We start from the raw sequence: 27,960 nt of genomic DNA, 5'->3' as shown, positions 1-27,960 counted from the left end.
GGGGGGAATCCTCGTGCAGAATTCACCGTAGAAAGAGTCAAAGATCGTTATTGCCAAAACAGGCTAGCTATAATTAGCACGTGGGAACAGTTAATAGAAGGAATGCGACGGTTAATGTTCGGGATTTTCAAAAGTATTCAGAAAGATTTTTGTCCCCAACCACTCGAAGCCCTTCATTGTCTCTGCATCCCAGGTTATCGATGGTTTCAACTGTAATTCCAAATACAGAAGGAGCAAAGAACTGATTATGTTTTGCTGCTATCGCTGAGCTCACACCAGCTCTCCTGGCTGAGAAGCAGGCAATGTCTTCACGGACAAACATTCCCCCCAAAAAACTCCGAGCCATGTGCTGCAGCAGCAAGCGTTCGGCACTCTTTCAGAATCTTTTAACACATTTCTTTCTTAGACGACTAGAAGGGAAAATGTGCCTTCCACTATTATTATTGCATTACTGCGCCTTCTTTCCATTTGCTCCTTTATTTTTGAACTGCTTTAACATGTTTGAGAACAAGCAGTGCATAAGAGTGCAACTCGCGCTTTAACAGACATTCATAAATTTAGACTTGAATTACACTGCTGGTGCCATGCTGTGCAGCTGCTGGCAGGAAACTAGGCCAGTATATAGTAGTTACTGATGGAAGAGAGGAGATTTTTCTGTAGCGGTACTGTCGGGTACAACTGATGGGTCGGCGTCTCCGCTTCCTGAGTATCCATGAAGAGACAGAAAACCCCTCTCTGCCTAGCTGCATTGCGGTATTACATAAAATGAAAACCAAACATTTTATCTCTTCCAGAAAATCCAGTCTCATCACCTGAACTTTATGTGATATAACTCCCATGGCTGCAAAATCAGAACCACACTCATAAGCATAGGAACAACCCAAGTTCTACATTCTGCCATTCATACGCTATCGGACATCTCTCTCTTTCCTCCTGCGCTGGCCAAAACCCACGCGTAACCTTGCGACAGCCTCCAGCCCCAGGCATCCGACGGCAGGCTGAGGGAGCTGCAGGTTAGGACCTGAACTAGGAGAGATCTAAGCTAGACCGACCTTTGAACTCCGCTTGCAGGTGTCATCTGTAGGGTCTAAATTTAATCTTCCTAACAGGAGACTCAATCCTGCAACCTGGCAGCAAACCTTGGAGGAACTTTGGCTTTTCCCCCAGGATAATGCATAAACTTGTTACAGACCTTAAATCTCTGTCTGTGGTGGGGGGAAGGCAGGAGAAGATCCTCAGGGAGTCCAGGTCAGACCCCTTTGGAAACCATCCATGAGGATGGTAGACATCAAAGAACAAGTTTCCAGCCATGAAGTTTCTGCTCTGTGCTCTGCTGGGTGAGAGCTGTAGCTGATGATGGAACAGCTCTGAAGTTCACCCCTCATCACCTGCCATGTTCCAGAGTTCTTCAACTGTTTTTTACCGAGCCTGATACTCCATGGCATCACGGGTCCTATGGGTCCTAAGCGTCGTCTTCCACATTTTGTACAATGCAGGTGACAGCAGGGATGTGGACAAGCGGACAGTCTGACGGGGTAGTGAGGGCTGCGCAAGCGAGGGCTTGGTCTACATAGAGCTCTTCCCTCTTTCCTCTTCAGAGCTTCAGAGATCAGTATCTTCCCATCCAAGGAGCCCGACACCCCAGGAACTCGCACCTTGGAGTTTCTCCTGCCTTTGGGCTCTGCTAACGTAGCCCGTGCTGCAGCGGTGTCGCTGCAGAGCCATTGTGTGCAGGTACAAGAGACCTTTTTCAAATAACGCAGTCCCTCACTGTTCTTCCTCGCTGCTCAGCAAAACTCACTACCTGCTCATCACAAGCTGATTATAAGCTTTTCCTTAGACTACCGATAACCAGAGCGGCGTAAATGGGCCATTTCTCAGTGCTTATTAGGCATGATAGCAATTGATCACATGCCAGAAGACAAGCTGGAGTCAGGAATGCAGGCGCTGAGTTTGCAGCCAGCTGAAGTCTCTTCCCCAGTGTTACAGTTTGAGGAACGCACAACCAGCTCCCAACTCATTTTTTTCCCCAGGGAAAATCTGTTGTCTTACCACTTGATTGAGGTGGAATCCTTAATTAACATTTGCAAATCATTTTCATATCCCCAAGTAATAGATGCAAGACAAATACGTGACATTAGAAAAGAAGAGCCTTTATGTCTGAACTCCTTTAGTAGCGCAGAGGAAAATGAATCGCTTATGGAATAATTTGCTCCATTTGCAAGTCCCTCCTTTAAAAGAAATAATAAAAGAGAGAATTTAAATTTCATCTGCATTTTTGGCCAGAGAAACATTGAAGGATATTTAGCTGAAACATTTTAAAGCATGCCAGAGCCTTTCCATTTTAGCTTTACCTTGACGGAAAACAGGACAGAGGTCAGTGTTCTCCGCATCAGAAGACCACTTGTTAAAGTGCAAAATCCTTCTCAGAAATGGAGCTTCAGAAAGCACCGTGCTTTGAAATAATATCCTCAATTACGTTTTAAAGCTGCAAATTAAACGGGATTGCAGATAACAGGTACTTCCAGCCAGCAAAGCCTAAGGATAGGCTGATTTAAAATAACTCCGAACAGTAACCTGCAGAGATCAGACTGCTGCTAGAAAGACATTCCTGGAGGCACCGGGCATTCTTTTGGAACTACTTTTGAACTAACAACTAATGGGAGAGCTTTCTTGCATTCCTCCTTTGTAACTAGACACAAGCAAATGGGAGACAATGACAAATGACATTCAACTTTGACATCTTTTTTTATTATTATTATTGAAAAAAAAAATGGTTTTAGTGAATGCCTTTGGGGTTCCACGTTCTCAGGGGCAGATTTCTGCTCTACATCACACCAGTATAAATCTGTAATAACATCAGGGAAACCAATGGAAAATTTTGGGGCATTAGATAATTTTGAGCAGAACTGGTTAAAACTGATCTGACTACAAGAAGAGACAAGCAGGTATTTCACAATTAGTTAATGAGCGAGGGGAGCACAGCAGCATGCATGCCCTGAAAAGGGTGGTGTTCTGATCAAATTTGTCTTTATCACACGCAAGTTGTAGGCTTTAAGGCATATTACACTGAACTCTAACCTACTCCCAAATATATTTTAAAAATAGGTTTATACAAAAAAGTGCATTTCCTTCCCTAAAATACCAGATTATATTTCCAATAACCATATGCATATGAATCCTAAATCATAGTGCAAATTGCATTTCAGTTTGGGGACGAGTTTGGGGACCCAGGTAACTGCTAATCTCGGCCCGACTAAGCGATCCGTTGAGCTTAGCTGCTGCTGAGTTCACATCCATAAGCACGACAGTTGTTTCCTCTCCTCATGATATGCCTGGCTTTCTATTTAAACTGGCAAACATATGGAGAGGTAAAAATTATCATCTGCTGTGATATGTACATAGTCTGGGAAGGAACACTAATGTTTCACATTAATGCTGTCTCCCATTCACATGCCAGATCCTGTTCTAAGTGAACTAAATGCCTTAATAATTGCCTTAAAGCCCTGCGTAACACCCGTGTGACCACAAGTCAACAGTCCTGTCTCTACCCTTTGCTTCTAAAATTAAAGCATAATAACAGTATCTTCATTTCCAGGGCTCACCCTTTGTGATACGTACCAGGGCAGATGAAGAATTTTCAGATGTGAAAGAAGATGAGCAGATGAGTATTAAGTAAAACTCTAAAGTGCCTTTATATGATGCACGCTTACAACACTGACAGTTCTTCAATTAACCATCAGCGCTTTGACCTGGAAAACTTCTGTGAATTTGCAGTTTCTTTTCATTCTGCCTTCAGCTTGCAATACACTGCACAGACTAATGCAAGCTTGATCAACCAAAGCCAGATAAAGTATAATAAAATAGATTTGTAAAGCAAAAACCAAATTTTCCCTTCTCTTCACACGTTTTTTTCTGCATACCCTTCTGCCTACATCCTGTGCTCTTTGACAAGATGCATCTTTCCCACAGAGTTAATTTTGATCACCTACATTCAGCCAGCTGTGTGGCAGCTTTCAAGCTTTGATCCATCAGGCTGTAACCTTGACAGACCGGCCAACACACTGACCAACACAGCATGACAGAAACACCGAATTCAAATTAAGTATTAGTGACTTAACAGGACCCCAGTGAGAAACAACCCCCTAGCTGACAGTCAAGCCCGCAGAGCAAGAGTTTATTGAACCAAACGACCAGAATATTCAACAGCGTGGCTAAGAAGCCTCCTCTCTAAAGAGTCATTAACATGTGCTCCCTGCCAACCCTAGGAAATTACTGACAGGTTTATTTTCTAAAGCAAAAATTTCAAAATACTAATATTCCGCCCCCCCCCCCCCCTTTCAAATCATTCTCTGATACTCACTTTTTTCTTTTTTTTTTGAAGGCTTTTCATACTCATCAAAATACTAAAAACCAAGCATCAGTGCTTGGTTGAAGCAAACCATTCAGCTCATCAGGTCAGATGCTTCTGCTGTAGTCAGTACAGATTGTACATTTTAGAGGCAAGAACTGAGTCTCTCTCTACAGTAATACACTGTGATGCTCACAGCAATGGAGTTAAATTATAATTATTACAGTGAAGCAGCACCCTGTAACGAGAAAACATCCTGGGAAATGAAACAAGCTGACACATCATCAAGTTTCTTATTCCTTTTACGTCAGCAAATTCAGGTAAATGTAAACCTGAATGCAGCCTAAAATTTCTTCCATGGTGGGCACACGTCCGGTATTCTGTCAGGTTTGTGGAACACAAAGTGTTTCCTTCCCTTGACAACAACTCCTCACTGGTCTCTCTGCATCAAATAAATCTCCAGAAAGGAAGATGAAGCATGTTGCTTGGCTTATATATAATTAAAAAGTCACTGGGTTGACCTTACTTCAAAATGAATGCTGAAAAAACATCTTCCTCACTGAACGATTAAACATACTAACATGGAGTCTGCAGATTTCTTTTTCTTCACAGCCATCCCCTTCCTTAAAATGCCCATGCTGTCCTGAGCAATTACTCTGCCCCCCAAAAAAAAGGAGGTGCAGGGGACCCACAGGGTACTTGCCCCTCTTGGAGCTGAGGACCTTGGAAAGTGCCCTGGAAAAGGTAACGTGTAAGTTTGAATTTCAACTTTGCCGACTGTCTATTGCATTTTATTTAAGGATTTATAAGCACATAGACGTTTGCCAGAAAATAAGCAAATGCTGCATCAACTGAGCTTCCCCTAACCTGCAACTGGGTTTGACTTGAAACCAATAAAACCGCTTTTCTGAGAGTGCTCTAACATTGTTAAGAAAGAACAAAACTAAGTGCTATAAAAACACCTCAGAAAGCACACTTTTTTCCAGCCTTGTACCCCATCAGTGTTTTCAGACGCCAGCCATTTTTCTTGATTTACCAAGAATTCCCCGTTGTTTCTGCCACTCAACAGTGGCTCCTGGCCAATATTTTGCTGACTTCTGGACCACAGTCAGCAACATCCCTAGCCTGGGGCCAGTTATGAAACCAGTGGATTGTTGCAGTGAGAGATAAATGATTCTTGGGTACCAAGGAGCAGAAGGGCTTGGGGAAGGCTGTCCAACTCTAAAGAAAAACAAGCATGCACATGCTGCAGAAGTGATGAGAAAGGTTGTGTTTTTCTTACACAGGGCGATTAGAAGGATACTCCAGGAGACATTCAACCGTGGAGCGCCCTCTCCCATTGCCAGGTTTATCTTACACAAGAACAGGCACAAAGCAGAAAGTCTGTGTCTATAACAGAAGAGATGCTGCCAGGCCTTCCCTCCTTTTTTTCCAAACTTCGGTTCTCAAAACCAAAAGGGAGTGTTGGAGGAGCTCTCCCAACCGCATCTGGTGTGTATACCAGTCACCAAAAACTTCAGAAACTTCAAGAGCTGATTGAGGGGCTTGAAAAAGCCTTGCAATGCAAGAGCGAAACAGAATGAGTGAGCTCCTTTAGCAAAGGAGAGGTGGAAAGTTTACTCACTATTTTGACGCACAGAAAAATGCTGGGAGCTTAACTCCTGTGATCCAACAACTGGATGGTCTCCTAAAAGATGGACATCCTTGGAAAAGCTGTCTGGATGGTGAGTCCAGGATCAGATTGCAGATGCATGGGAAAGCCTATCCTGATGGACTTTTCTTTGTTTTTCTTCACAGCCATAACATGTGCTCTGCCTCTAGATAAATTCCATCTCCTCAAATCCTAATCATATACTGCCTTCTCTGTGGCACCACGGCTTATTTCTGGGTTGTTTCTATAAAATTCTGAAGGACCGGCTTGGATTCATTAATGCAGGGGGGAAGAGTGGGAATGAGCACTGCATATTTCCACTGATAGAAGGGAATGGCTGAATAGCAGCTCAGATTGCAGGACTACGCTCTTTCCAGTAATAAACACCTACAACACAGCAGAGGAGAACAGATAAAACTGGTGCAGGGAAATGGTATACAATTCAATAGAAGTTGCACGTTCCTAAATCTAGAAACAGATCACCAACCACTCAACAAATAGGTTTATCCATTCTGCAGTCTTTAATAGCACTCTCTGGAGAAATGCATTTCCTCGATTAACACATTTTTTAAAAAATAACATTAATTCTATTTTGACATTTTTTGTGTGTTTGTTTTTAAGCAGAAAATAGAACTGTTACATATTCATTAGATGTGGAACAACTCTAAGCGTTGTGCCACACCATTAATATTTATTTTACTCTGTCTTTTTTTCCTCTTGTAAAAAGAAATACAATTTTTCAATCCATCAGTTTGCATTACTAAAATAAAAGGAAAAAAAAACGACAAAAAAACATGATAGGTGAAAACGAAACACACAAGGCCTTAATTCAGTGAGTAATACTTCAGATAACTTAGTAACAAAGGGCAGGAGTCCTCTCATTGCGGTCAAGAGAAATAATCCCATGCTTTAAATTAGCTACATACCCATACACCTCGATGACATTTTCCACCCACTCTTGCTTGGAGGGAGGAGCACTAGAACTTTACCATCCCCTCTTACTTGCCCGCTCTGTCTTTTGCTGGAGGTTAGCTCAGCAACATGATGAGACATATGGTCTTCTCCTAGCAGTCTGGTTTATTGGCACAAAATTTGCACCGTCGACGACACTTCCACATACCAGACTATGAATGGGCCAGGTGAGGTGGACACGCGCTTCTCTCTGCTAACGCCGAGCACAGTCCTAGGAAATCATAGCTAGTAAATACAGAAGTTAAAGCCAGTCATCTCTCTGTGTAGGAGCAGCAGTGGGGTGAAATTAATCACCTGGAGAAGAAATCAACAGAGTCTGCCAGTGCCCTTTGTCAAATCAAGAGTATAAAGTAAGAAGCAGCTGTACACAAAGCAATGCAGCAAAGCAGCGGCCAGGTTTAAAGCAGCCTGGATAACATGTTACTGAAAGAGCAATCTGCGTAGCAAAGATTACAGAGAATTAATCTTGTTTTCTAAATATATTTATTGTTTGTACACAATGTTCCATTTAGACTGGGAATGTGTACTATGTACCTGCAGAACTTGAAACAGTTTTGTTGACCCCTCGGAAAGCCAGCTGCGGGAAATGATTTAACATGAACATTCCACCCACAAAAGAATAAGTTATGCTAAGGATTTACGGCAATTCAATATAAACAAAACAAAACACTGCCTTTTGAAGGGCATCATTGAAGACTATCTTTTCAGCTGCTGAAATGAAAATAAATGCCTTTTTTCACATCAGCATACAGTAACAACCTCTCATGCATTTCCACATAAAAGCTTCTTAAGCTTTGAAATGATGTATTTAAGCTAATTGTTTTATTTGCTAAAAGAAACAGAAAAGGTAGTAAAAATTATGTCCTTTCTCTGTAGCTTTTCTCCATTAGAGTACTTAATGTATTTTCTTACATGATTACCTAAAATGAGTTCATCTATTTCAAAAATGTAACAACTGCAATATGCGTTTACCTCTTGCCATTCCTTTTCTACCCCCCTCCTTTTAAGCTGTAAAATCATGTTCTGATGCCGTTAAAACTAGCGTGACATCTGTGAGACGATGTATTTTGTTTTTAATGCATGCACTCAGCTGCAGATTTGACTTTGAAGTACTTAATTCTGAAATATCTAAAATAATCCTATGTCCCAGAGAAATGGCACTAAAGCATTCAGAACTGCACCTTTCTTACGGAAGGGTCAGGGTAAGAAACGGACCAGACACACTTGATCCTTTTGAGTTCTACTTTGTCACCAGCTTTCCTGTCCCCCCAGAAAACTACACAGCATTTTTGCTCCACACTATCCCAAGGCCAACACGTACCTGGAAAGGAATTCAGAAGAGAGGATGAGAGAGTCCTAGGATGAAGTGCCTCCACGAGTAGAAAAGTTAATGGGATGCAAAGTGGACAGGCCAGGCACAGAGCTGTCACTTAAGATGAGTACATGAAGGCTGCTTTGTGTTTATACTACAAATTCCATGGCCTCATTTCTCGTCCTACTCATTCCCAGTTACTGTTAACTTCTGGGCCAAGCCACACAAGCCCTTTTACAGCCCAGAGTTTGAGCATAGGATTGTCTCAGCATCCACCACAGACACAGCAATGTGACATGGAAAAATCAGGGAGAGGCTGACGCTTTGATTTAACCCCACTTTTTTGAACTAGAGGTGAGGAGGGAAGAGGATTAAAGTCCAAGACATTCACACCCATAACAAAAACGTTAGGCTTTTCTCAGGCAGCGATGCTAATACCTTCTCTGAGACATGGCAGTGTCTCCAACAGTTCCCCAAAAACAGAACTGGAAAAAAATATGGTTTTCTTATTGCAATAATAGTCCATTTTTTGTCCTGAGCACTGAAACCATCCGCTCCCAATTACCAACTTCTTGCTTTGCCAGTTAAACACCTATACAACCTTAGCAGTTGATCTCAGAGACAGTAAGAAAAGATGTGCCATCCCATCACCCAGAGTGGAGACGTAAGCATCCAGATGATAAACCTGCTTGTTTGACATCCTCTTAAGTATTGGTGATTTACTTAATCAGGTCTCACAAAGAAGCAAATTAAACCCATAGCTATTAGAAACAATGACTGCTTTTTAATAGGGACAGTAATTTTGCCCAGGCTGGCTGAACCCAGTCACTGTCTCTACAGCGTCCCTCTGGTTGTACGTATTGTAGTCACGCTCTCACGCACACACACACACACACACTCTGGCTTTGTCTCTCTGAGCCCTAATAATAAAATTAATAGTGTTGCCAACTGATTCCTTGACTCTGCCAAGCAAACAGGATGACCCTAGCCATTAAAGTCTCAGAGCCATTCATGCTCAGCATAGCAACTTCACCACCTATTACACTAAAAAATAAAATCCTAAGGTATCTCAAGATTTGGAGAGTTATTCAAAGTTTGACTTTATTTTCTTCTAATAAACATATAAATCAAAACCAGAACTGCACAGTAAGATGCTAAATGCTTAGTTATTGATGAAGACACTCCTAGAATATTTTGCTAATGGCTCAGACTTGATTAATATATAAAAAAAAAAGATCCTATTGATTTTGCTTAAAAAACATTTTAAAAGTGCTCAACGTGCTGGCAGCAGAAATATATTATGAAGTGCACAGAAAAACTACCATTTAAATAAGGAAGAAAGAGAGCCAGCCAGGCAGAGACATTAGAAGCAAACAAATCATGAAGCCCTTGTCAATCTCCTTGAAGCAGCTCCAGCACTGGACGCAGACTCAGGACCAGAGCAGGGTAGCGCACTACTGGGGACTACAGATCCCAAGGCCAAATTCAAGACAGACAATATTCAGCTCAAAAAAGCAGGACACTCTTTTCTACCAGGACTTTCACCGCGAACAATGCTCATTAAAATGAGGCAAATCTTTCAGTCTGTGTCACGGATATATTTTAAATGGTAATTCACAGAGACATGCATATTTTCTGGCCAGAGTAGCATAAAATTCCTATTAACTACCGTTTGTCTCAGCAGGGCACTTGGTAGTAACGCTTCTACTAGTCTCAGAAATATTGTGTAGACGCTTTTCCCCTCACTCTAAATAGCCCTTAATGTTGAGAAACCATGACTGTCAGTAATCAAGATCCAGGATCACAGGATATTTTGTTCTGGAAAAAACCTACATTTTTCTGAGGATATGGCACAGTTCTGAAGTCTGGTATCTCAGGGACGTGCATGTTAATAAGAATAAAGAAGTTAAAATAAGTATTTCCCTACGTTCCCATGGGAACACAACACTTACTTCCAGATCTAGATAATTTCAAGATACTGGGTTAAATACTTATTAAAACATATCTAAAAAAGCCATTCCTAGATTTTTCAGTGGCTTCCTGATTACTTTCCATCGGGACTAATGGCTCAAGGGGCAGAGACCCATTAAAACAGAGGGGCACCTGGGAAAGAGCACCCAGGAAAGACACTGGGAAGCAGCCAGAGGGGTCTGAATGTTTGAAAAACTAGCACAGCTTTTTAGGGATGGAATGGGGCTGACACTCATCAGTGGTAATAAAACAAGCCTTTATTGTGTAATTTGTTCATGACTTTATGCATTCTTTACACTGTGTCTTCCAAGAAGAGCTATCTGCTGTTTTGCGTGCTCTCCAGCCATTTACCACTACAGACAGACGCCCTCACTACTCAACTTGTAAGCGACATAGCTTCTGTAGTTCAATACAAGTTATGTGGGGAGAAATTCGTTATTAATTTGAGATAAAGAAGTTCTGCCTTTATTTCTGAATGTGACAGAACCTAGTGTTGGGGAAGATGAGAGGAATCCCAGGAAAAAAGAAGTCTAGTTAGGGCCGGTGTAAGTCTGTCTACTGGCTGCAGAGGAATAAAAGCATTGTAGGAAGGTGCATTTGTAAACTGAAAGATACCTCCAGTTTAGAAACACTATCTACGCACCTTATGCGGATTCCTGCACATGTTCAACAACATTATGTTTAATGAATATATATAATGAATATATATATTAATGAATATATATAATGAATTGCATTATTATTACACAGCTACAACTCTCCCTATGCTTTCCATATGCATTAGGATTTAGAGTCTAAACCAGAACTTGCTGATGTCAATCGGAGGCTTTCTTTTGATTGCCATGTCATTTCTCTTGAGTGACTAGGCTATGGAACAGATCCTGTCTTCTCAGGATCACAGATCTGTTATCAGCAACTACAACGGACCAGTTGCAAGCTAACCTAAAAGCTGATGAAAATATAATTCTCCATTTGAAATTAAAAGTATCAGGAGGTCTTACATGGAATAGCAAGAGAGCCATGGTGAGCATTAAACAAACAGATGAGATAAAAAATGTGCTAGACACTTATAACACTGTATTCAAATGTACCCTATTAATAGAAAGATTTCTCAACTGCACTAATTTTCGAAGAAACAAATCCCTGTAGATGAAGCAAGCAGACTAACAGAATTATATCTACAAGGCTATTTTTAAAAAATCAGAAAGATAAATAAAATGAGAACTTAATCTAGAAGACCGCTGGGATAACATAAATTAGGTTCTTGGAAAAACAGAGATTTAGACAATAAGAGAAGCTGTGTTTCAATCAAAGTCTTTGATAATTCAAGATAAGTATACTGGAAAATGACATTTTCTGCTTTATTTGATTTCTTTAGAAAATAATCTCTTTCTTCTCTGTTCCTATCCAAAGCACCAAAAAACCACAACCTGAAAAGAAACAACTAAAATCTCCCACTGTTCTCTTACTGAACACAAGTCTTTTCTCCCATCTCTGAAATCAAAATTTCTAGCAACGCTTACTTCATCCATATTGTACACTGAACGTGCTGCTGCTACAGTGCTCTAATATTTCAATTTGCTTGTGATATTTTCAGTGTTTCCTTTAAGTTCTTTATAAGAATATACAAAAGAAAACTAACTATTTACTGAACAATAAAGCATAAACTCTATCCTCTCTCTAAACAAAAGCTTCATTAATTTTGCATAGACTTCAGTTTCTTATTCTATAGAAAACAAAAAACCACTACAGATGTCTGGAAAGGTATCCTGCAATGAGAAACTTCAGGTATTTATTTCATTTCTTCGGTTGAAAGTAAGGCTGGGAACTTGCTCATGTCATTTAACACCAGCACACAGAGAAACTACTTTTTGTAGGTGCAGACAAAGACAGAAAATGCAGCATGTGGAGATTCAAGTCAAGTTCGGAACAAAACACAACTACTTTTAAGCAATAGAGGTAATTAGCTACAAAGATAACTTACCATGGAAAGTAGCAAGTCCATTAACACAGAGTATTAAATCAAATTTCCATGTCTTTCTGTAAATGTTACACCCTAATATAAGCACCACCTCTTGGCTGTACAGCATTCAGTCACTCAGAGTAAGACAGTCAAATCCCTGTACTCCAGAACCAAAACCCAAATGCGCAGGAGTTGTACAAAGCCACAGCAGGCCACTTGGCCAGCAGCAGCATAAAACCGTAACAGCAGCCAGTCCGTTCCTCTTTGGTGACATTTCAGTGACAATTTGAAAAGCAGGACTTTTTCTCAGATATCATTCACGTGCTTAAACTACTCCTCATGTTCCTCATTATGACAAGAGATAAAGAGAGCCACTACTAACTTGTATGGAGAGACACAGGGAAGTCTTTTTAGGATAGTCCATTACATACATGGAAACAAACTACAGTGCTTTTTTGCAGTCTCAAACCACTGTCTTTTTGTCATTTTGACAATCCCAAGGGAAGCAGTGCTGAGAAATAATCAGTGCAATCAAATTCTGCTGACTACGTGAGCTGTAGAACAGGCCCTCACTGCCCCAGTGAATTAAAATGGCTTCAGTGAGGATCCTTGATGGTGGATCCCTCTGTTGCCCATACAACTTCTGGTCAGGACCAGATCAGTAAAAGCCCAGAAGCACATCAACCTTCTACCCAATCCATGGGAGAAAGCTCAAGCAATACACACAGATGGTGAAAGTAATTCCATGAAGGGCACAACAGTTAACTACGCTTTAAATTATGGGTGGTCACCAACCAGGATGTTGTACCAGAATAAGACTTGTACACCTGTAATGACAGCTGCACTCTTCAGACCATTTGTTATCAGTTATCTTTGGGGATTGTTTATACTTAAAACTATTCACTTACACTGATATTTCAGACTTAACGTAAAACATTACCATCTGCATTTAATGCACTCTGGATAACGTCTGACTGAAAGAACAATCTGCATAGGAAAAACTACAGTAAAATGGACATATCCTGAAATGGATTTCAAGAAAGCAAATTGCTACATCACATTCTTGTATCCTTCAAGCTATGATAGTCTTGTCACCATGGTATTTCGGGGTTTGATTACCAGCTATAAAGAAAAAAAAGATTTTTTTTTGAGCACATTTATCAAACCTTAATGTTTATAATTTTTTATTGAGGAGTTAGCAACAACAGCTGTATTGCACCCAGTAAGTTCTTTAAAAGTTTATGAAGATTTGACATCAGTGGCAGACCCATTTACAGTGTGCAAGAAGGAAAATAAACAGATCAGAAAACAGCAAGCACTGGATATTTTCAGTGCATGTTCCAACCCCAGAAAACAAAAGAACCGTTTTTCTTGCACTGCAGTTTGTCATCCTCCCAGTACAGACTTGTAAATTTACACAGGAGGCAAGACAATCCCAATCCAATCTTAAAATGTCTCAATCATTCAGTCTTTTTCCTTGGCTCAACTTATCACTTATCTTCACAGCTCACAGCAGTTTCACCAGGATGCTCTGTCTTCAATTTTTTATGAGATGGCTCATCCGGGAGAAGAGACGTGCAATGCTCTAAGGATCGTGCAATTTCATCAATTGTCCATTTGTCTTCATGAAGGGCATGCTCCTCTAGTGTAAATGGCCCTTGTTTGGTTCGGGTCAGCTCTTGCATAGTGGCACAGGTAGAGAGTTCTACAGTAAAGGAGAAAAGAGGATTTAGAAAAAGTGCATTGTCAAGTTTAACTATTTGCAATTCACTTAAAATGTATTTTCACATGCAGCCTTCTACGTTATTCTGCTTTATTTGAGAAGGAAGCTCATGAAGATTTATCACTCATTTGTATCTTCTTAAATTTGAGCCAAGGAATTCCTTTGATTTCAATAGATCTCCAGTGTTGTAAACAGTTCAAAATCTGACAGAAAATTGTGAAAAGGTTTTCCAGATTGAAATCAGAATGAAAAGAGAGGAAATAATGACAAAAGACGTAAGCAGAACATTCTGTATTCACAAATGACTCAGAAAACCACGCACTATTTTCCCACAGACTTTGAGGCCTTATCACTTCTTGCTTTCAAGAAGGATTTTTGATATTTTTACCCTATGCTGCCTATCAGGATTATATAAACTAAGATAAGGAAAAATAAAGAATATAAACAAATGCTCTGTTATGTTAAATAAATACCAGTAGGACAGAATTACATAATGAGGGGCTACAACACAAAACAGCAACCAGAGCTGACTTGTAAGCGCACAGGTATAATAAAATATTCTCTCCCATTCTTTCTGATGCAGGAAGATTTTTACTACATTTTCTATTTTTGAAAAGAAACTAGCTGAGGACATACTTCATCTTGGTTTGTCATTATAGGACTAAACATAAGCCAATATGCTCAGAAGGCAGTAACAGAAAGAGAATCTTTGACTTGCCTAAGCACAAATAACAACATTGAAATTCATAGGGTTACCCCACATCACTTGCTTTCTCGATCTGTGAATGTATCATTTAAAAAAAAAAAAATTTGAAATGGATTATCTGTTCTCCATCATGCAGTTTGATAGATATAGAGAGCAAGACAAATAACCCTGTGGGAAAGCAAAACCATTCACAGTTCAGGTAAAGGAGAAAGAAAACACTAGAAAAATCATCACAAATGTAGAAGTCTTTCCAGCAGATAGGGTTTATTATGTGCATGGTAATGTTCTGTGCAATCTGTTTTCAAAATGTGATGAATAATGTTTAAAAAGACAGTATCTTTCTTCTTCTTCTCATCCTTAATCTGAGTTAGCTTTAACATATGGAGGAGGAAAAAAAAAATCCCCACCTTGCCTTGTATTATTTTGCTCAGTGATATTACTCGCTCCATTTTTAGCCCCCAGCCCCCAAGGTCCTCTGGCAATTATTTAGCCTTCGTTCCCCCACGCTCCCAAGGAAAATACCTTGGTATATAAAAACAAGTGATAGCCCTACAATTCTGCAAAATAACACACAGGTCTATTTACTGGAGATACACAAAATGACAAAATTTTTCCATAACCAGACACATTCATTCCTTAAACTGACATGGTTTTTTTCATGCCTACCTTTGCCAATGTCACTGACCAGGCTCCTGACATAAAAGCCACCACCACATTCAACATCTGGAATGTTAATAGTGACATGGTAAATTGCCAGTGCAACGTGAAATCTCCTTTACATAGAAACCATGCCCCCACATAAATGTAAAAATGTGCTAAGCAAACAACCCAGTGATAAAATATTTATAGGATGCAACATCAATTATTCATCCTGTAACATATGTGTGGGTGAGATTGCTAAACTAGACAGCAGGGGAAGCAAATACAATGGCAACTGAACTAACTCACTAGAAATGAAGTACTTGCTGTCGTATGTTAACAAATGCTTCGGTCCTATTCATTTTAAAGGTTTCAGAAAGTTTCATATTTCTAATAATGAAAACAAGTTATTTCAAGTATAGTCTAAATTGACTATCAGCGCTTTTAACGTACTGCACACAGGCAGCTCTAATAAAATTTTAAAATTTACCTTTGACTTTCCCTGCTCTCTCAGCCCTTCCCTTCCCCCTCTGCCAGTGATCAGCTGCTAGTCATCCAACCATAAAGTAAGGGCTGAAGTAACACAGCACGGAGTTCTGTCACTCATACCTGCTCCTCATCTAACATCTGGCCCATCAGATGACTATGGGTCAACTAGGTAGCTGATCAATGCAACACATTATCTTGACCTCACAGCAGCATCAAACATTTACAACAGTCTTTTTGGTTTATTTATTAATGTGCTTCTTAATGTACTACCCAGGTTTCTTCATGTATGACGGAAGGAAGGATAACCAAGAAAGAGGCCTGGCAGTAACAGATACTGGTCCTCGCTGTGCCCTGGGAATGATGCCAGCAGGTCTGGGCATCTGGATAAAAGAATGGGCAAAGCAAAGTAAGCAGACCTGAGAAAGGAGGAGTGAGCTGGAGGTTGCGAAATCATGGACAGATGCAAATAATCCCCTGACCAGTCTCTCAGAATTTTCCCTCACAGAAAGATTACATATAATCAGCTTAACTTAAAACCAAAATACGGCGCTTTTACTGCGAAGTGAAAGTCTCTGCACATGGGCTCACACCAAAATAAGTAGCTGAGGGAAATGAAACCCATTTCACTATCTTATTCCCATTCTGAGAGTAAATAAGCACTAACATGCTGGGAGCATCACTCTATGTAATAATCTTTTGCCTTTACCCAGTGTGAACAGTGGTGGCTGGAACTGCTGGAGAGAGAGGCTGTACACTCTTACTCGCCGAGCAGGCTTTGCTTCGACTGCTTCTCCTCTCTTCATCAGAGTTGATAGCCTTTCTCCATCCTTCTTCAAAGCAGAATAGCTGATCAGATAGAGCATGAAAATGTGTGTCATACGGTTGTAATAGAACAAGCTTCCCATCCTCCAGATCCTGTTAATATTGTACTAGAGTAGTGTACATTTCACCCTTCTAATCCTCTCCAAGCGCTCACCAAAAAAAAAAACTTCCGTTAAGTGCGTCTGAAATCTCTTAGACACAGAAAATCATCTCATTTGCCAGTAGCTATGTAAACTGGAAAAGAGAGAGTCTTGTATTTATCTCTTGCTGTACAGATTTAAAAGTGTTTCATCACTCAGTTTGTAGTTTATGAAAACAAAGAGTTCCTATAAAGGGTACAACACTTGTAGATGCCTCTAACATGCTTTCTCTCAGAAGTCTGCAGGGCACACTCTGCTTCAGTGCTATGTTGAGCCAAGCACTGGGAACTGCTCAGGAAACTACTGTAATCCTGCCTTGTACCTTTACCCATCTCACAACAGCAACTGCCAAGTTATGTAGCCCCGTTCTAGGGGGGGTTTGGGGACCACTATAGAACAAAAAAAAATTAATTTCACTGATTACATGAAACTTTATCCAAAGCTCCAACTTTGGTCTTGACAGAAAAATGACCATAGAAAAATCAAAAAAGATCTTGCTCAAATTATCAGAGGGTAATTTGAAACAAGTCACATGAAGCATAATGCCTACTGAATTACTGACCTTACAGGGCTCACATTGGAACCACAGTAACCGACCCATTGCAAATGCAAAGGAAAGCATGTTAGCTTAAATCACCATAAAAGCCATCTGTCGCAAGCTAAGTGCTTACACATTGCCAGCTACTATGGCTCACCTGACTAGAAGAAATTTGCTACGCTACGGAAGCTCAGTCACTAATCACTCATTCATACTCTAAGTTTTCAGAAAACTAATTCAAAGTCATTTAAAACACTTCCGCACAGATGTCAGTGAGCCTCTCCTTACCCTACAACTATAAATTAAAGACTCAAAGCTTTGCTTTCTAATTGGAAGACAGGATAGACGTCACCAGCCCTGCAAAGCTGTTTAAGACTGCTTTGCTACTTTACATTTACCATAAAAAAACCACAGACTACAGGTTACCATTTGTGCTTGACATTCAAATGGGCATGACCTGCAGTTGCAAACGTTAAACTCCTAAGCCTGCCTTTCCTCTATCCTCTTGCCAAAATGTGTCTTTCTATTTCTGAGAGAACTGACTTCTGTTGGCAAGTCCTGAGAGCGGAACCCAACTGCCAAGAGTGTCTGAATATTGTGGAACTTACAGTGGAGGAACCTGCATTATGTCCCCTGTGAACTTTTGCAGCACGTTTTCAAGATCTCCTTTTGTTATCTGGTCTGTAGAAAGAAAAGAGTAAGTACGTTAGCACTGATTATTGACATGGCACTAATGGCATCAATCATGTTCTGCAAACAGAAACAACAAAGAGGCCCCTCTTGTCTGAATTTAGATTGGTTGAAAAACACCAAAGAAACGAGATAAAAGACAGAATGTAGGTAGGAGTATGAATTATCACAAAAAGACTGGAACAAACTGTCCAAGGTGATTAAGACAGTCTGGACGCTTTCAGAAGGGCAAAAATCCCAATATACACAGTTTTCTTTCGTAATTTTTCTCTCTTGGAACTGCAAATTCATTTTTCTTGGGAATTCTGAAAAGAACTACGAAATTTGTCCTATTCTAATTTTTGTTAAAGGACCAAAAAGAATAAAAAGCTCATCTAACCTTGTCAACTTCTCTTTAAGAGTATCTAAGTGGGGGAAAAAAACACAACTGATTATTAGAGAGCGAAAGCATTGTGGCTTTTTTTTTCTAGTGAAGAAAAAGACTGCACCTGGAACAACACATCACATTTCCGTATCAAACAACTAACCTGCAAACGCACACCAGGGTATTGTTATATATTAAGTAAGGCAATTTTACTGAAGAAATCCTGTAAAAGAAAGATATCTGCTTTAGGCAATCTACTCTCTTTTAAGAGTACACATACACATCTGTCCCACTTTTATTAGAAGGCTATAACTTAAGTAGCTGATTGCATTGGTCCTTTGAAATACTATTCAATACAGGTAACATTCATCTGACATTCATCTCTAATTTGTTTAGAGAGTACAAACGTAAGGTCTTTAATCACAGTGCACTTCAGTGCATTTCTACTGTCTAGGACTTGACTAGTCCTGTTTCTCATAAGTTATATGCAATTAGTGTCACCCTGCTAAGTCAACAGCGTCCTGGAACGTAAACCAACCAAATTTATTATTGAGCTTTCATTATGTTTTAGAACAGAGCTTTACTTACAAACCTTACAAAACAGTTGTACTTTATGCTTTAAGTAAAAAAAGGAGAGGTTCCTTTCCACAGCAGCTTTGGAAGATGGCAATGTGGTACCTCACTTCTGTAAAGCACATCAAGAGCAGATGCTGTCCTTGGGCCACAACAGCTGTCTCAAGAAGTTTCAATTAACAGCAAGGTTGCAAGGCACAAGTGTCAGTCAGGGATGCTGAGACCAATGTACATCAGAATACAGCGTAGGAACAACAAAATCAATTGTATAGTAAGTCTGGATCTTCTTCTGAAGCGCTTCTTACATGGTTATTTCAATCTTCTGTTTGTATTCCTCTAGTTCAGCAACATGTCACAACAAAACTACAGGGCAGAAAGTTAGATGACCCAGCTCTATGCCAGTGATTCTGGCAGCCTTTTTGTGAACCCTAGGTTGCTTCAGGCTAGAATTTAGTATTTAAGATTTAAGCGTAAGTGTCACTTGGAGTTCTCTTCCAGTTTTCACCCTGTAAACTGCTTTTGTGGCTAGGGCATTTAATGAGACACCTGAGTTCAGTTCCTGCTCTGATCTCATATTCCCCTGATGGAGAGGTTACATCCAGCCTCTGAGGAAATCACTTATGCTACAGGCAATCTCTATTTCAGGAAAAAAAAATAATCCCCCCATATGAGGCATGATGTAATAAGCCATTAACAAACAAAGTTGTATGGTGTGGTATCAAAGTAAATATTTACAGCTGATCTTGCTGAGATCTAGAATAAATCATATTTGCCTTCTACGATACATCGTGGCACAAGCTGGCTAGTATTACATTCTGAAAACCTAAAACCATGCGCTGTGCTTTTCCCCCCCCCCCCAGCATACACTGTCTTTCTGTATTGGATTCTTTCCCTCTCCCAGAACAACACACAAGCTGGTGGAGCTTCCGTCCAGCTCTCAGTCATAAAGAATGCACCATTAGTCTCATCTCAAACAAACAGTTTCACTATGTCTGAGCTCTGTATTTGTCCCAGGCATCAGTTTGGACTCGTGGCCCTGCAGAGCACACAGCCCACACTGGGAACCAGCTCCTTCACCACCTTTCAGCTCCCACAGTCATTACAACCACAGCATAGGTAGCGGGGAACGCAGACCTGCCGCCTAGGAGAAATGTCTCCCTTCAGGCCCTCGGCTCACCCATCTCCCTCCCCTGGCTGTGGGCTTGGGTTTAGTAGGTTAACAGCTTGTTTGGTCAGCAAGTTTGGACTCAACCCTTCATACAGCATGAAATACAGACACATCCATAAAGGCTAATTAGCATCAACCAAACCCAAAACTTTCCCCACTTGACTTCCCTTCTCCACTCCCTGGAAGCAAGGGGTTGAGAGATGTTTCTGTGAGACACATCTATCACTGCCCTTGCTACCAAGTGTTAGCCTATTCCTCCCAATATCCCCATTGGAAATACCAAATATCCTTATCCGCCGTATCGCGGATCGTGAGTTTTTGCTAGAAGCTGGACTTAAACTGCAGCTCTGTGTCCTTCCAGGGAGGGGTGTGGAGGCTGCTACCCTGCTTCACAGTGAGGATTGCTGAGGTTTGGACTGTGGGATAATTGCATCCAGTCCCTAGGAATAACAACAGCCTTAGCTTAGAACAAAATGATTGTATCTGCTCTGTGAGTACGTTATTTAGAATACATTCAATTCAACGCTGTTTTCTAAATTTCTTCCTATGTCCTTAGACAAACAGTGGGGTTATGTGATCTCTGCACAGGCTATGCGTCTTCTCATGGACTATTGCTTACGATTCCATCAGCACCTCAAAGCACCCCAAACTTCAGTTCTCTGATGTTTCTAAAAACATTGAAAATGAGCCTGTTAGCTTCCAATATGAAAATTTAAAAAACAGTTGTGCTTCTCAACACTGGTGACTGTTGATCAATTTTCCTGCGATAATCATAAAGGAAGTTAATTAGTTACCAAACCAAAAGGTGCCAATTGTGCCACAACCTCAAGAAGCCTCCACTGAAGGGTGATACTGCCCCGTACTCGTTAACAAACTACACCAAAACAGAACACAAGAATTATCCACAACAGCCCAACAGAACTATAGCAGATGACCTCGACTCAATCTGACCCAGCACAATTATTTGCAAACAGGCAAGTAGAATGCTGAAAGGACTACTTTTTTCAAATTATTCAGATGGCTCTATTAAACAAGTGTTTCAGCATAATCAGCAGAGACCTGCAGAAAATCCTCATTAATTTTGTTCTCCATGTCTGTATATAGTCTGTAGGCAGCCAGGAGGAAGTGGGTTTCAGAATGCACATTCCTACACATAGTTACAAACATTAAAAAAAGGGCAACAAACATTAACATTCCCAAGAAACCGTCAGAGGAACGCTAAATGCTACTTGTTTCCAAAGTCAGCATCTGATAGCCTGGGGGCAGTATGAAGCCACAACCTAATTTCATGTGGAAATGCAAACTCTTCTGCTAAGAAACAAACTAAAAACCATGAGAAGTTCAGGAGGGATTAAACGCAAGGAGCTCTCATCAATACATCCTTTCATTGCGACTAACTGTAATAAACAACAGTTTGCTTTCTAAACTGCTGTCCAGGGACAGTTTGAGGACTAAAATGTAACACATTCTTATAGTTAATATAGCAGGCAACTTTCTGCAGACACTTTCCTCTTGTGGTCCAGTGGAGTCATTCAAGAAGAGTTTTATGTGTCTTGCAAACTGTTTTAGTGCCCTTTCTCTGTACTAAGGCCCAGTCCTGTATGCTGCTGACAGTGCAGGATTTATATACCCTAGCAGATGGTCTGCTTCTCCCGAGATCCTTGCAGGTGTCAAAGGAAAGCTGAAATTCAGCTCAAATATCTGGTTTGCCTGTTCTCGGAGTACCAGTTAGAGTTAGGGATTAGGGATGGTGGGCCACTCAGAGAATCCTGCAGAAAACCATGCTGCTTTGGAGAAGACACTGGAAAAGGTGAGAAATACTTGCTTTATTAGAACAGGAAGAAGGAAGGAAATACAAAGTATTTAGGTAGTATGGAAAAAAAGGAGTGTGCATGTTCTCTTTTTCTTCTTTCTGAAGAATTCAAATCCGACTGATTTGCACCAACATGGAAACCAATTTCACAAGCATTTCCTTCAGCCGTCAGCTTCAGCAAAAGGAAACTTTGTCCAGCACCCAAAACTGCCCTGCCCCAGCAATGCCAATACTGCTTTTCACGTGACCGCATGATGAACTGGATCGTGCAACTGATCTCAGTTTAAAAAGATAAGCAACTCAAAAGATAGGGGGTATTTTTAACCCAAATCAGTTCCCCAAGCACACAGTCTAACAGAAAGCTAAACCACCATAACAGATGAGGTGGTGCAGAGGTGGGAACTACTATAAGAAGAGCTGCCAGTGAAAGAAAAGCACACGAAAACAACACCTTAAATTCTGTCTCCAGTAAACAATACAAAACAAAAAAGCAAACCCAGTGTTGTAAGATAATTTTTTTTAAGTGACCACAGGAGTTGCACGTACTTGAAATGATATTTCACAATTCATATGTGAGCAAGTATCTACCATGAATACTACTCAGTGCAGCTGAAGCACAACATACCACTTTCCAAGAGGTATACGTAAAAACAAAGAAAGTTTTCTCTCCAGCCACCATGAAGCATTGGCAACTCTAACACCATGTGGATGCTCAGTCCTTCAGAAACTTAGAGCCTTAGAACTTGATCCTGAAGGAGAAGCATATGATCCAATGTCTCTGAATAACATCACCTAGTAAATAATACTATTTAGAATGATCCATCAGGTTACTGCAGACAAGAAATTCACACTTGCCTGCCTCGTACAAAAAGGAAAACTCCAAAAGAAAGGAGACTGGGGGTGGAATCCAGGCTACCTTTTTCAGCATGCTATTAAAAAAAAGATAATTTACTTTATGTACCTATTACCAGGTACCACAAACAGCGTGGGACCTGTGAGAGTTGTTAAGCAAGCAGGTACCTATTGTGTTCTTTTCTTTTTTCCCCAGGTTGTGAAAGAACTAATAGCAAATACATTTGGTGCGTCCCTGATTAGTCCCACATTGTTTCTAAGACGCCCTGGGTACTGTGGAATGTCCACTTCAACAAAGCCACGGGATTAATTCTGAAGCCTTAAATGCTTGCACTGTGCTCTGTGGGTCAGAAAAGTTCATTATTAAAGTGGCTAGGACACAGACTGCAAGCAAAAGCAAGATTTGGTAGGTGAACATATGTAGAAAATAGTTTATGCTACCCTCATTTTAGGTTGAGCAGTCTGTAGTTAAGGGGGCATCCCAGAGGGAAGATCTAAGTACTTTATTCCTCCACTGGCCTTGAAGGGTGTTATTAAAAGAGCTCTCATGGGACTATACACTGAAAGAGGAAAATTTTACTGGACACAGCACGTCATTTGTCAGTCTGTCAAAGATTTAAAAGGACACAGTCCTGCCCAATTCTATTTTCTCCTTCCTAATCTAATGCTTGGGTGTTTTTTTTCCAACAGAAATGAACACTTGCACTGGACATAATTGCATGAAGCTGGTTTGAATTATATGAGCACTGAAGTTGAAGATGAAATAATCTTAGTTTGATTTCACATTTAAATTTAGTTTACAGGGTCCCAAACATCTCTTCCGCTTTTCTATGATAGAGACTATTTATGCCTTCAAATTACATGAAGTATGCAGATACATCTACACTTACCATAAGGTTTTTCTTCAGTTACTGTTCCTGTAGCATCTAATGTATCAGTCGCTTTGCCCAGTAGTCCAATGGCAGTGTACTTCTGGGAAGGAAAAAGAGAGATTAGTAAGTCAGGTCTTCAAGGTTGTTTCTTTTTTTTTTTTTCTTTTTTTCTTTTTTTTCTTTTTTTTTTTTTTTAAATAAAGACTGCAAGTACCAAGTACTTCAAATAGGGACAGGAAGGATACTATCTGAGTAGTCAATCCAGCAACCTTTTGGTAAGTAAAGATGAAAAGACATGTAACTAAACAAAAATTAAATTCTGCATGACATGTGCCTATGATTTCAGTTTTAGAAACGCCATGAAGCAGCAACATGGAATCTAACTTTTTTACCATAAATACATCAATACCATAAAGACAATAATAGGGTGGTAAAATCAAAGTCTCCATGGGGTGTCATATCTCACTGTTGAAGCACGGCACATAAAGTACCTTTCACACACAATCTTTCTGTTCCCTCACAATTTAACAAAAAATAAAAAAATGAAAACCACAAAGACCTTTACTTCTGAAGGCAAAACACCCACTTCCAAGGCAAAAAATTACAATATTTCTGCTATGAAATGTAGTGATATGCAAGAGCCTAAAGCTAGAGTTTTGAATATGTGGAATCTGGTAAGGACCTTGTGAGCAGCACAAGGAGTGCAAGGCCACCGAGTGACATGGGTTCTCCAAATATTTCTGTTTCAGGGTTTTTCCTTTCAGTTCTTCTCTAAAGAAATCTTCAGTGTATGTGTTTGTAGCTTGCAAGAAGGAATTAACCTGTTCCGACGCCAGAGTACTTCTTGTCCTTATTGCATTTCACCTAATGTCCTTCTTTTCCACATTTTCACCCTAAGCACTGCCAGGCTGTGGGCACACAGCAGAATCTGCTGGAGCTGACAGAAGGCTTCCCGTGAACCAGCTGCCCCATGTCTTTTCACAAGGCTGTCAATGCATGAAGACTCACCCTGTAACATGAGTTTGGGTCAAGTTTGGAGATACCTTCAGGTATTAAAATCTGCAGTTTGACCCACTGCCTATCCCATTCCATTCCATTTCCCTCAGCACCGTTTTAAGTGCAGGGGCCTTCAAAGTAAAGCCTAGGAGAGAAAAACCAAGGTGTTCCACAGGCCTAATTCCCAGTAGGGTTTCGATGAACTTACTCCCAACTGAGCTACTACAAATTTGAACCAAGTTGTAAAAGCATGTTATCTTCTACAAGTTAGTTGACCAAATTCAACTGGAACACATCCAAAAAGGTATAAGCACTAAAATTTTACTCTTTGATGCGATGCATCCTTTTTCATGTACTTGTGAAGTACAAACATGCTCGAGTAATAATAGTGTAAGCATATAAATCACACCTACAAAATGGGACTACTAAGACATGCCTTGATTTTGTTCCATGTGACAACCTGCCACTTGAATATATTTCTTCAAGCAACTGCCATGAAATGGAAGCAGCAGGAATAGTCAGACAAAAGGCAGTGCAGACTTTAATATAAAAATAGCCGTATTCTTTGCTTACCACATTTAGGCAACCTTTTTCCTAAGTACTGCAGATGTCTGAATCCCCTGACAACTCTGCAAAATTAGGCATTTTAAAATCAAATTCTTGAAGTTTGGAATGCATGGAAAAAATGAAAGGAAGAATGGATGAAGGCTGCCCCACAACAAATATTTAAATAAACTTTAAAGTATATTATCTGCTTTTAGGACCATAAAATTGCCTGCTTTCTGAGACATTTAATGATCTAGTTCTTAATATTTAATAGCATAGCTAGGAAGAGACACTATTCAGCAACTATTCTAGAGGTTAATAAAAACATGTGAGCAGATCTTCATAATTCTTGCATGAAGAATGATCTTAGCAGGTCAGTAAAACTCTAAATCTGAAAGTTTGAACCCTCACGCACTGTCTTCAGGTATTTCCAAATCAAAGTATTGATACTACTTCAGTTTGAATCAGTTTCTTCCTCTTAATTCTGGTTTTGGCTATCTTGCTTCAGGCCGTCTGTTACAATAACATGTTATATTTGACCTCCTGGCAACAGAAGGACAATATTATCTGTTTAAATGTAAACATAAAGTGTATGAACATACAATCTAAATCTCGACACTTGACTTCCCCTTTGATTTCTCCAAAAAGGGCAAAAAGCCATACAATTTGTAAAAACTAGTCACAAATCCCCACTCCTTACAGGAGCCTTTAAAGAGTCACAAAAGACTCAAGCCAGCAATGCAATAATCCACAAAGAAGGTTATAATAGGTCAGGAAATTAAGAATTACAGTTGGTTTATGATCAGTCTCTGGAGTGCCCTTGGGTATCTATAATTAGATATCATAATTCTTACTAGCCACTTAATAGGGTTTACTTCCCCTTTGTTAGCGTGCAGGACCTGGAGCTTGTAGAAGATAACATGAGAGTTCAGACTTCATCTGTTGTTCCTCTTTTTTTGTGTCAAAATTCAGCATTAAGTCTCCTTAGACACTAACTCACACTGCCCTCAGAAGCACCCAATGGATTCTGAGTCATTTAATAAGTCTTTGGTGACCTTTTCTCACCTGTGTTGGCAATCATTTATTTCTTCCAGTTTTATAAAATACATCTAGGGGCATTCTTCCCATACTCTTAAATTACAAATCACTGCAGCAACACAGACAGCAACTGCTCACAACCATGCTGCCTTCAACCCACTCAACCTGAAACAAAAAAAGCAAGGTAGTAGGTGTTGCAGGCAGTGGAAAAGCCTAGCTAGTGCACACTGTGACAGGAAACATCCCTATATCAGCAGCTCATCAGAGAATGCTCTGCCAATCAATAGCCCCTACGTCCTTGCCCCCTACTCCTCTCAAGAGGCCAGGGCCCAAACCATTTAAAGATTAAAAGCAGGCCCTCAGTTTCCCTATGGGATTCCACAGCACGCAAGTGTAGCGCATTAAAAGCTAAGATCAAGCATTCCCAGTCACAACGTGCAAGCACTGCAGCATCGTGCGTTAATTCCAACTTCCAATGGTGGTCTGCATGGTCCCAAAGCAGAGCCTCACAATTGTACAACAGCACAACGACCCTGAGGGCACAGAGACCTTCCCCAAACTATCCTCCATTAGAGAATGGTTATATCTCTCAGCCATCTAGAAAAACATTTGCTTGACGTTAATGCCAACTGCAACAAAAGGCAGCAAAGTGATCAGAAGCCCTCAAGTATAAGCGACTCTTTCATTCACACTAGTGAGGAAACAGCCTTAAGAAGACGCTTTACAGTGACAAACCACTGGACTGTCAAAGATGATGTAATGTGAAAACTCTGCCACACAGACTGAGGGACACAGTGGATATTTGTCCTGGTTACCTCAACAAGACCAGAAAGATGGGGAAGTGCCTCAGCAGACATACAATTACTACCATACCCATGACTAGAATGGAACATGCCATAAGAGCCAGGACTGGAGAAAAAACAGGATGACACGAGCCCTTAAGAAACAAATTACAAACCCTCTAATAAATCTGACAGATCTTGAGGAGAGGAATTTCGAGAGTCACAACCGCAGGGCACAGTCAAAATTCTCACAAACAATAAACCATATGATGTTTACAATAACATTTTAGTATGAGAATAGCTATCACTTTTTTTTTTTTTCATTTCATATCCAATTTCAGAGAAATCCTTACACTAACAGAAAGGGAAAGTATATCCATAAAAAGAGAGAAAAAGGCTTTATCAGTTTACATATTTGACTGTGAAAGGAGGAAGAGGAGGAAAAGGAAGAAGAATCCCCTCCCGTAAGAGGGGCTGTACAGCCAGCATAGCTATTAGCTGCACAGCCCACCCGGGGGGGCTCCTGGAGGCTGAAGCCCCTGGGCTGACTGCCAAGCATGTCTGCCCCACTTAGCGGTGCAAATGCCAGACAGACCATGGCACAGAGCTTCTCAGTTTTAACTGTTAATATATCAAAGTTTTTTTTTGGAAAGAAGCCAGACTTGAAATCTTAAATTATAGCATGTTTTAAAAGCTTTTTAAAACATGGAGAAGCAACACTTTAGAACAGCTAGACAGAAACACGAGTAATTATGAAATAAGGTCACTAGTAGCTGTCAGGAAGATTTTAAGATGGCTCCCACTTCAAGAATTTCCCGGGCAAGCAAGCTCTCTGGAAGAGGCAGTTCATAAGAGTTCATCCAAGGATGACCCATTTTCTAATCACAGCAGCAACCGAACACAGAAGTGTAAAAGGAAAATAAATAAATAAAGGCTACAGTTCCCTGTGAAAGAGACTGAAAGCTGGGCAAGAGAAGCCATATTTGATA

The 27,960-nt window shown here is 40.3% G+C and overlaps 1 protein-coding gene across 4 annotated transcripts in view; it reads right to left on the bottom strand.

Moving 5' to 3' along the window:
* Positions 1-6,509: 6,509 nt before the first annotated feature.
* The window catches only part of TRUB1 (TruB pseudouridine synthase family member 1), a 38,485-nt gene continuing 17,034 nt past the window's right edge, over positions 6,510-27,960 (bottom strand). For 2 of the 4 annotated variants that reach the window (XM_054206214.1, XM_054206218.1), the window contains 5 exons: positions 23,628-23,709; positions 17,886-17,958; positions 16,484-16,623; positions 15,316-15,372; positions 6,510-13,925 (listed from right to left, as the gene is read on the bottom strand). In XM_054206214.1, the coding sequence (XP_054062189.1) occupies positions 13,711-13,925; positions 15,316-15,372; positions 16,484-16,623; positions 17,886-17,958; positions 23,628-23,709 (567 nt within the window). In that variant the 3' untranslated portion in view covers positions 6,510-13,710. The remainder of the gene's footprint in view (positions 13,926-15,315; positions 15,373-16,483; positions 16,624-17,885; positions 17,959-23,627; positions 23,710-27,960) is intronic. The other 2 variants (XM_054206216.1, XM_054206217.1) reach the window with 2 other exon arrangements.

This window comes from Rissa tridactyla, chromosome 6 (genome assembly GCF_028500815.1).
Source record: "Rissa tridactyla isolate bRisTri1 chromosome 6, bRisTri1.patW.cur.20221130, whole genome shotgun sequence".
Classification (NCBI taxonomy): domain Eukaryota; kingdom Metazoa; phylum Chordata; class Aves; order Charadriiformes; family Laridae; genus Rissa; species Rissa tridactyla.
This window is presented reverse-complemented; position numbering and strand designations above follow the sequence as displayed.